Consider the following 10,185-nt stretch of genomic DNA (forward strand, 5'->3'; position numbering starts at 1 on the left):
GGATTTACCCAAGGGATACAGGAGTGCTGATGCATAGGAGCACATGTACCTCAATGTTCATAGCAGCACTGTCAACAATAACCAAATCATGGAAAGAGCCTAAATGTCCATCAACTGATGAAGGGATCAAGAAGATGTGGTTTATATATACAATGGAGTACTACATGGCTATGAGAAAGAATGACATATGGTCATTCGTAGCAACATGGATGGACCTGGAGGGAGTCACGCTAAGCGAAATAAGTCAGGCAGAGAAGGACAGACACCATATGTTGTCACTCATAGGTCTAACAGGAGAAACCTAACAGGGGACCATGGGAAGGGGAAGGGGAGGAAAAGAGTTAGGGAGAGGGAGTGAGGCAAATCATGAGAGACTCTTGAATACTGAAAACAAACTGAGGGCTGAAGGGGGAGGAGGGAAGGGAAAGGGGGGTGATGGTCACGGAGAGGGGCATCTGTGGGGAAGAGCACTGGGTGTTATATGGAAACCAACTTGGTAATAAACTATTTACAAATAAATAAATAAATGAAAAATAAAAAGAAGTGAATCAAACTAAGACAGTGTTACACGTCAATTACGTCTCAATAAAACACAAATCTAAAGAACGATTCTTCTCTCCTTTCACCCCAGGCCCTTTATTTTAAGACAACCACTACCTTTCTCTTCCCCATGATAAAACCAAATCAATCAAACAAAAACAAAGTTTATACAATGAAATGGTAGCTAAGCCAGTCTTCCTTAGCCAACATACTCTCATCCTAAACCACATAACTTATCAATGCAATAAAGTATATCTTGCTAGCTCATGTTTTCTTTACTCCTTCCCAACCCAGACGTGACCAAGTAATTCTAGCAGGAAACATGATATGTAGAGAGAATTTTGAATTCAACACTATTTCCTTTTATCTACTTATTTTCTTTTAGGATTAGCCTAAGAGCTTTCTGGAATAATTACCCAATGTTAATTTCTATTGCCTCAAGATGCATACAAAATAAAAAATACTTGCTAAAGATACATTTTACTACTAAACAAGTAACTTTTTGAAAACTTAATAATTCCCTCGACATAGACCAAATACACTTGTAAGTTTATATACTTATCGAGTAAATTATTTGTTATCTTCAGTTATACTAGAATGCTATTTGAAATCTGGATTCTATTTTCGGCTTTCTCTGCTAGGCTTCAAGTACATGATAGGGCTTCACCTGGAGGAGGCTCAACTATTTCATCACAGGCTTTAATAGACAGCAATGGTCTATAAATAAGGAACTACTGAAAGCATTGTAATTTCTTCTAGGCTAGAAAAATAACAGCAGCCATGTCAGATCCTTGGCTGAATCCAAAAATTACTAGAATTATTAGCTGCCAGAGACACATTTGGGCAAAGAAGCAGCCCAGGTACTGTCAGGAGCATGCTCTCAGATTACAGAGATTTCCTACAAAATGGATTATTTTAGTGAAACATAAAAATATTGACTACAGAGGTGCCTGCGGGGCTCAGCTGGTCAAGCGTCTGACTCTTGATTTCAGCTCAGGTCATGCTCTCACAGTTCATGAGATTGAGTCCCCCAGAGGGCTCTGCACTGACTGACATCAAGGAGGCTGCTTGGGATTCTCTCTCTCCCTCTCTCTGCCCCTCCCCGACTAGTGCACACACTCTCTCTCTCGAAATAAATAAACCTTAAAATTATTGACTACAGAGGCATATAAAACTATTTTTATGAGAAAGTAGAAAGCAACTATACTAATAATACACATTTTAAAATAATGAAATAGAAACTTAGGTAAAACTGTCCTCAGAGGAGAAAAGAGATACGGGCAGGCTGAGCACTCTGGTTATATGGTCAGATGGATACAACACATGAAATTCTGAAAGTGAAGAAGGAATCTAGGCCACGGCCACGTAAACACTCTGTATGTATCCCCTCGTCTACAGCGCGCCGGCTCGACGGAAGTAAACAATATCAACTGCACAGGAAACGCAAATGGAAGAGTCTACTCCCCAAACTGTGCAAATTAAAACCGGAAGAAGCAACAGAGAAAAAAAAAATCTAGGACCAAGAAAGAAATATTATTCTGAATATTTTGTTTTGGAAAAAGTCCTCCCCACGTTTTTTCATGGCATTTATATAAAAATGTTTTCCTGGCACAAATGACCTTCCCAAGTTAAATAATCAACTTCTCCTAATTGGTTTAGGATTTTTTTCCCCCACTGTGGCTATAGGGAAAGATCCAGGATTTATGCTCACTGAGATTTCTGCAACTTTTCCTTGAAAGGGGTATGGAAGCCGTACTCTTTAAGAAAAGTTTTAAGAAATAAAAAGCAAGGAAAGAACAGAAAAAGAAAGAGATACATGTACAAACCAAGAAACAGACTCTTAACTCTAGAGAACAAACTAATGGTGACCAGTGGAGGTGGGGAGGGGAAGGGTGAAACGGGGTGGAGAGTTAGGAGGGCAGGTGTTGTGATGAGCGCCTGGTGTGACATGTAAGTGATAAATCACTAAATGCTACTCCTGAAACTAGTATTGCACTGCATGCTAACTATACTTGAATATAGAATAGAATAGAATAGAGTAGAGTAGAGTAGAGTAGAGTAGAGTAGAGTAGAATAGAGTAGAGTAGAGTAGAGTAGAGTAGAGTAGAATAGAATAGAATAGAATAGAATAGAACAGAATAGAACAGAACAGAATAGAATAAGTTTTACAAAATTACAAATTCAAAGTAAAGTACAGGGCCGTAGCAGGGGCCTGAAACTTAAGCCTTCTCAACGGCATTAGCAGTCTCTGTGAGCAACACGTTTCTGAAAGAATGATCTGGGAGGGCGCTTCATTTGGTCTGATTAGTAAAGGTGAGGTTTTAAAGCACTCAGTAGCAGAGCCCGAGGACGACGGGCTAATGGTGCCACCAAAGGAGGTGTCTTACCATACAAGTATCCAGGTCTTCCAAACGCTCCAGCTCTGTGAGCTCCTGCACAGTGAGGACGGAGCGCTTGGCCGGCTTCTCCTCGGCCAGCTCAATCTCTGAGGCCTCCGGCTGAGGGAGGCTCTTGCCCCATCTGCTGAAATGGCCAGCCTGAGAGAGTCGGGCACGGAGAAGAACAAGCACAGGGGCAAGGGGAGAGGGGGAAGCCGGTGAGCTGAATCCCGGAAGATACCTTCCACAAAATGGCGCAGCAAAGGGTCTACCCGTGTGCGGTCATGACCCTTCCTAATCCATTCACACCTGAGTAACTTACCTCCTCTCTTTCTTTGGAGGGTGGACGGTTTTAAGCAAGAAATGACAAAACCTTCCTTAATAAGTGAGAAAACTTAGACTAGAAGAAAAAAAGGAGCATTCTTTTTATTAATTTTATTTTATAATTCTTCGGACATACCTTTGTTCTCTAGTCAGTGTTTTAAAAAGTATCTAAGGAGGGGAAATAAAATGATTCCAACCTTCACTATTTTTAAAGGCTGAAGGGAAGGAAATTGCTAACACAACTGCACTGGCTTTCATTGTTTTCATGTAATGAACACCAGATTGGATAGGATTTACTAATTTCCAGTGTTACGCATTGGGTAGCCCTGAAAGAACTGGGCTGAAGTTAATGAACTCTAGGGTTGAGCTGGATCATCACCAGCAACTCTGATTTAATTCTTTTGAAATGATGAGAACCACGGGGTGCCTGGGTGACTCAGTCGGTTAAGTGTCTGACTTCGGCTCAGGTCATGATCTCATGATTCATGGGTTTGAGCCTCGTGTCGGGCTCTGTGCTGACAGCTCGGAGCCTGGAGCCTGAGTCAGATTCTGTATGTCCCTCTCTCTCTGCCCCTCCCCACTCGTGCTGTCTCTTTCTTTCTCAAAAATAAACATGAAAAGAAAACAAAAAAATAAAACATTACCAAAAAACCCATGGTTCCATATTATGGCCATCTCAAATTCCTCTAGAAGTTTCTCCATGTTTCCTCATGGTTGTTGAACTAACCTCGTCAGGGATCAGTGCCCACTGCCTGGTGGGCCAGCTCTGGGCCAAGGGCAGCATTTTGAGTGGGACCATAGGAGATGTCTGTCCCACCTTTTCAATTTTAGGGACAGCCTTATGCTTTTTCTGAAATGAGTTTTTCAAAATATTCACATTGCCTGCCTCTCGGAGAAGAATCGGTTACTCTTCCCGTGTCTGGTGTCACCCACAAACTGGGTATCCTAAATCTGGGTATCCCCAGCCGACACAGGTAAGCTGAAACCTTTCACTGGGAAATGTCGTAACTCATTTCAGAGATCTCTTCTGCAACACGCTGCTCATACATTTGAGACACGAGACCTAACCAGTAATAAAACCTTCATCTGTGCCTCCGAGGACTTCCTCAAGGTCAAAAACCTGAACGTGCTGATACATTCTTCAGATGTACCGATATAGGAAGTGAGGCCTTTCACCCTGGTAAAACCCATCTCTAGATAAAGAAAACGGCTTCCTTTCCCTGCGTTATATGCAGGGCCCGGCTGGCACGTGGCAGCCATCGATCCCCAGCACACGTCCATTTTACTCTTGCCTTTCTTTGCCAACAAACATTTCACTTCCCTAACCTCGTGTTTTCAAGAATATTCCATTCTCAAATTATCATATCAGAGGGCAACAAAATAAGCACATAAAAGTGAAATAATCTAAAATATCTTTAGATCTCAGTCTCTGCATTGTTTCCTAACAAGACTCTTGACCTGAATTATAAGTGGACCACAAAATTTCTGGACATCATCCCTTCTGCACCTCCCCCCATGCCTTCTGGAGAAATTCTGGAATGCTCTAGAATGTCTGGAAGCAACGCAGCAGAGAAAGTAGGGCCCTGGCCCACAGAGCCACAATGGAGTAAAATGTAGAAAGAGAGCCACAGACTCAGACTGGAGCCAGCCCCACATCGTGGCAGACGGCACACCGAAGTCTGACTCCAGAGGCCCATGGCACTCACCAGTTTATGATGGCAGTGTGAGAGCGCATCCAGAATTTCGTCCACGATCCGATCAGACAGGAAGGAGGCCACAGTCAACTTCACTTCGCTGTGTGAACATCAAAGGTGACAGCAGAATTTTAATTTGTGTGAGGGGAAAACACCACCCGCCCGGACGCTCTGCTGATAAGCTCAACTGTGATTCTGTTTCCATCTTTGGAAATGGGACATATGGATGTGTGAACAGGGCTAAGGATTTCCAAAAATAAGCCTTAAACGGGGCCATAAACACACAGGTATTAGACTTTCTTTACCAATTTCAACCTGCCTAATTTCAAAACTCAAGATTTAGTGGGAGAAATGAAAACCATCTGGATAAAGACAAACTTAATGGGAAGCTTATGTGCCGTGTGGCAAGGAACAATCCGTCCATTGACAGAAATGAAAGCAAACCTGGGCTGGAGTAAATTAAGAAAGTCTCTTTGAGATCTTAATTTTATTTATCTATTTAAATTTATTTATTCAAATTCAAGTTAGTTAACATACAGTGTGGTTAGCGTTGGTTTCAGGAGGTGAACCCAGTGATTCGTCACTTACATCCAATACCCAGTGCTCCTCCCAACAAGCACCCTCCTCAATGCCCGCCACCCTCTAGCTCATCCCCCTCCTCACCCCCCTCCAGCAACCCTCACTTTGTTTTCTGCATTTAAGAGTCTCTTATGGTTTGCCTCTTCTTTTTGTTGTAACTTTAATATGCATTTCCCCCACCCTAAAAAAAAAACAACTTAGCAACCAAATGTACCACATTGAAGTGCTTCTGCTTTTCTCTCCATCTTACTTCAAACTATTATAAATTCACTGTTCTCTTGTCTTTTATGAACAGAAGTTACTGTCATGTTCGGTTTTAGTGTCTCCTGCCTGACCTTAAGAAAGAGTCCAGACAACAGAAAGTAAGCCACTAATTTTGGAGTTTTCACTAATGACTCAGCCACTGAGGATTCAGTCAGATAGCTGGTATTTCAGTTGGAACTGTAGCTCTGTGCAATTCCCAAGAATTCAAATTCCACTTGTGTGTCTTCAGTCTGGTTAGTCCTACGCACACGCATATGTGCACAAATGTGCATAAGTGCACAAAACATTTAAAGGTGAACGTACTAGAGAGATACGTATCCACACCCCTACGTTGACTCATGAGTCCAGTCTGCTCTTGAAGTCAAGAATTGTAAGGTTTTTGTAGCAGGAAAAGGAGTTATCAAACTAAAATTCTTTAATCTCAAAGCTGAGGTTGAAAGTATATTTGTGTAACAGGGAAAAACCTTTCTAACCTAAAGGCAGTAATTTGCATTGAGAGTTTTCTGCCAAGGAAGATTTCGGATGGCAGGGTGGGAAAATGGAGGCACTGACTCTTTGATGTCACTATTACAAATTTTCCTAGGCTGAAGATAAAAGGATGTTTCATTAATTCCTGTCTCTGAAACACGGTCTCCGTAGCTACTTGGTTTATCTAATACGTTATTATTCCCCAGAGGTACACTGAGAAGACTCACCTAGGTCTCATTAAAAATACAGATTACTGGGTCCCACCCAAACCTCTGGGGCACGGGAGAGCAGCTGGGAATCTAATTATGACAAGCACTTCCTCTCTTTTTTCAGGCATGTTTGGGAACTTTACTCCCTCATAAAGCTATAGAATCAGTAGTTTATTTCTCCCTTTCTCTCCCCCCACCCAGCCCCGGTCTGAACTGGGGAGGGGTGGGTTATGTCTCAAGATGGAGCACCAAACATGAGCCTTTAAATAAAATGCACTTAGAAAAATGTTTCAGGATGGTCCTATCATTTTGTGACTGGACTCCCAAACTGCAAACATTTTAGGGGGAATAATTCCACTTAAGGCGCCCTGCACGGATGGACGGGAATGTGTACAAGGTGTGGATGTGCACATTCCATCCCAACAGGATGCTCAGGATCACACATGCGAGAGAGCCAGGCAGGGACGTAACAAACACACAGGATTCACCAATGTAAGGCATTCTACACTCCTGCCCACTCGTCAGAATCTGCCCCTTTGCAAAAGAAGTGACCATATTTGACAGAATTGGTTACAGTAAAGGCATCAGAGTATGATTCATCGGGAGTTCAATCCATTGTGATGGAAGAATGGCGGCCAGCACATTTTTTCCTTCTTCATACGTAAGCGGCTTCAATAACAATCCCCAAACTCCAGGTTACAGAAATACGAAGGTGCACCTCGGAAGGGCTAGCTAGAGCTAATAAAATCACTAATCTGTGGGGACCTGTGAATCCTCTAAATGTCTTTTCATTTTTCCTTAAAATTAAGGAAACTGTCTTATCATTCAGCTGAGTTGGGACTAGAATGTTCTTACTTTTAGAAGCCCTGACGGACACAGCTGCATCTCGGACCCAAGATCATCCCATCACTGCAGAAATCCTGGACGCTCAGAGACCCGTGATGTGGCTTCCACACCTAGATTATATAATACTTTTGGCCTATTTTAATTCTCCCTTCTCTCAGAGGATGCTATTCAGGTACCCATCATTCACTATGTGTGGACACAACTCCTAATTCTTCAGATGAGAGCTGGGATTTTTTGGTTGTTTGGTTTTTGGGTGGGGTTTTTTTTTTTGTGTGTGTATGTGGATACCTCTAAATATTCTTATCAATAAGAAATGGTTAAAATAGGGAAAATGGGAAAGTTCAAATATTTCTGAACCTGGACTTGGTTTCTGGTCCACTGACTCCCCAACTGAGACACAGTGAGAATTCGGGGCATATCAAACTGGTAACCACCTGAGTGTCTACACGGAAATCGAGGAAACTGTTGGTGATCACACCAGCTCAGTATTGGTATCTTGGCCTATTTTTCAAACGTGACCAAGCACAGATCTTGGTAGACACTCCAGGGCGGCATTAGCACATACACAGTATCATAGACCCAGCAAAAGAACACAGAAGGAAAACACGGTAAGGTCACAGGGGGCCTTTTTGCCTATTTTATAGGTTGTGTCTTTGCTCAGAATAGCACAGTGGTAGGAAGCCAGCTTCAAGTTAGTGCTTTGGAAAGGTGGAAGATAAGCTTCAGAAGCAGGAAAAAGGGATTACAGATGTGTATCCCCTATTAAAAATAAAACACTTAAAGAGAGCAGCTAACTGTATGCTCTTTAGTAACGCAGGCATTCCTGTGGTCGTCTTATTTTGGAAGTGTATAAACCTATGCATTTATGCACAGCTCTACTCATATACAGTCGGCGTCTATCAGACGCGCCTCACACGTTATATACGGATACAGCCAACGGTAACACTCTTCACAGCTGCCCCCATGGCGTTCACGGAGCCGCAGACCCGCGGTTTGTGAACATCGCCAACCTACCTAATTTTGTTAAGGATGTCAAGTCCAGATTGCTCCAGCAGGACATTCTTAACAAAGGTGCGGGGGATGGAAATCTTTTCAGTGCTGGCATGAATCAAGTCTTGTCGAATGTGGGCTTTCTTCATCACGTTGGGACACAGGTTCTCCGCGGCGTCGACCATGGACTCAAGCAGCACCTGCAGTGCGGCGAGAGCGGAGGGGAGAGGTGAGACGGAGCCCTGAGACACCTGCCATAAGGCGGAGAGCTCGTTCTAGTGTGACACTGAGCCCTCAGAGAGCAGGGCATGAGAGGGACCTCGGAGCACGACTCAGAGTCTGAGCCGCCCCGGGGTGACCGGTGACCGCTGACGGTCACTGAGCTCAGGTAATCACTTCCAGTCACCTGGCTGGCCCACCCAGGCTCGACCAGCCGCACTTAACTCAGGCGTTCGTGAGAAGATTCAAACAGACACATGTCCAGCCTTCACACGCCACCTTACCACGCCAGGCAGTTCCCCCTGCGGCTGGAAAATAAAGTGACAGATGCCCCTAGAAAATACATCGAACTTGAACTCTTGCCTGATTTTGCAAATCACAGAAACCCCAAATCAGGGCAAACCATTCATCAGCTCTATCAAAACATTAGTGGCAAAAAGAAAAAAAATTCCACAGATTTATTCTTATAAAAGAAAGGCCTTAGTGCGGAGGGAAAGCATAAATAGTTCGAACAACAAGAAACAACACGGATAACGGACACAGACATTTACGGGGCACTTTAGAAACAACAATCAAAACATGCTCTTAGAGCACTCTAGAGTTTGCAAACTGCTTCCGCACGCTTTATCCTCCCGACATCTGTGAAGACGAGGTGGGGGGTGGGCACCATTTTGTAGGTGAGGAGTGTGAGCTCAGGGAAGTTCAATAATTTGCCTGACATGGACGACACAGCTTGTAAAGTGTGAAAATGGCGTCAGCGTTAGTGTCAGACCTAAATCTGAATCCTGGCTGAGTGACACTGGGCTGTAGGGATTTCCTAATCTTACTTTGCTCATGTATAAAATGGCAAAAACACAAGTCCTTGCCTCCCAAGATTACTGAAGATAAAGTGACAGTACACATGTCACATAGGCAGCATAATGCTTAGTGAACAATAAAAGTTTAGTCAGGGCGCCTGGGTGGCTCAGTCCGCTGAGCGTCTGACTTCACTCAGGTCATGATCATGCGGTCTGTGGGTTCGAGCCCCGCATCAGGCTCTGTGCTGACAGCTCAGAGCCTGGAGCCTGCTTCAGATTCTGTGTCTCCCTTTCTCTGTCCCTCCCATGCTCATGTTCTCTCACTCAAAAATCAACATTAATTTTTTTTTTAAGTCTATCACAGATCATATCATGAATCTGCTTCCAAAGATACTACTTTTAATGATAAGATCTGTTTTCGGAAGGCAGCTCGAAGCCATCACTATTCCAGTGTGAACGAGGACCATGTGGCATTATCCTGGACAGACGGGCACAGGCTCTGTCCGCCCAGAGTCACCTCCAACCCAATCTCTCTAGTGCTATCTCTCATTCTGCTACAGGACGGAAGTAGAATGGTAGGGGGTTTATAAAGATCTTGTGGAAAACAGAGAGGAGAGACAGCCACCTGAGAAGTTTCTAAAATCAGGTCCTATTCTGACAGCGCTCTGTCTGTATTGTAACCCTAATTCCTGGTTTCACACATTATTCCAAGAAAGTTAGAAGCAATGCAAATAAGATTGTTTAAGCAGATTACTTTCCTTGTTGGCATTAAAATAAACACACTCTGGTCCAGACTGCCTAGCAGTCCAGCACTCCTGATAAGAATCTGTACTCCTCCACATTCAGCTCAGTTCAAGCACTACCTCTTTGAGGCGAC

General features: G+C 43.5%; 1 protein-coding gene across 1 annotated transcript in view; it reads right to left on the minus strand.

Annotated features, from left to right (window-relative positions):
• Positions 1-10,185, minus strand: part of CARMIL1 (capping protein regulator and myosin 1 linker 1) — a 298,331-nt gene that overhangs the window by 62,965 nt on the left and 225,181 nt on the right. Inside the window, exons 27-29 of the mRNA XM_029944967.1 lie at positions 8,317-8,492; positions 4,949-5,036; positions 2,928-3,077 (exon numbers count right to left, since the gene is read on the minus strand). Of these exons, the coding sequence (XP_029800827.1) occupies positions 2,928-3,077; positions 4,949-5,036; positions 8,317-8,492 (414 nt within the window). The remainder of the gene's footprint in view (positions 1-2,927; positions 3,078-4,948; positions 5,037-8,316; positions 8,493-10,185) is intronic.

The sequence above is a fragment of the Suricata suricatta genome, chromosome 7 (assembly GCF_006229205.1).
Source record: "Suricata suricatta isolate VVHF042 chromosome 7, meerkat_22Aug2017_6uvM2_HiC, whole genome shotgun sequence".
Classification (NCBI taxonomy): Eukaryota; Metazoa; Chordata; class Mammalia; order Carnivora; family Herpestidae; genus Suricata; species Suricata suricatta.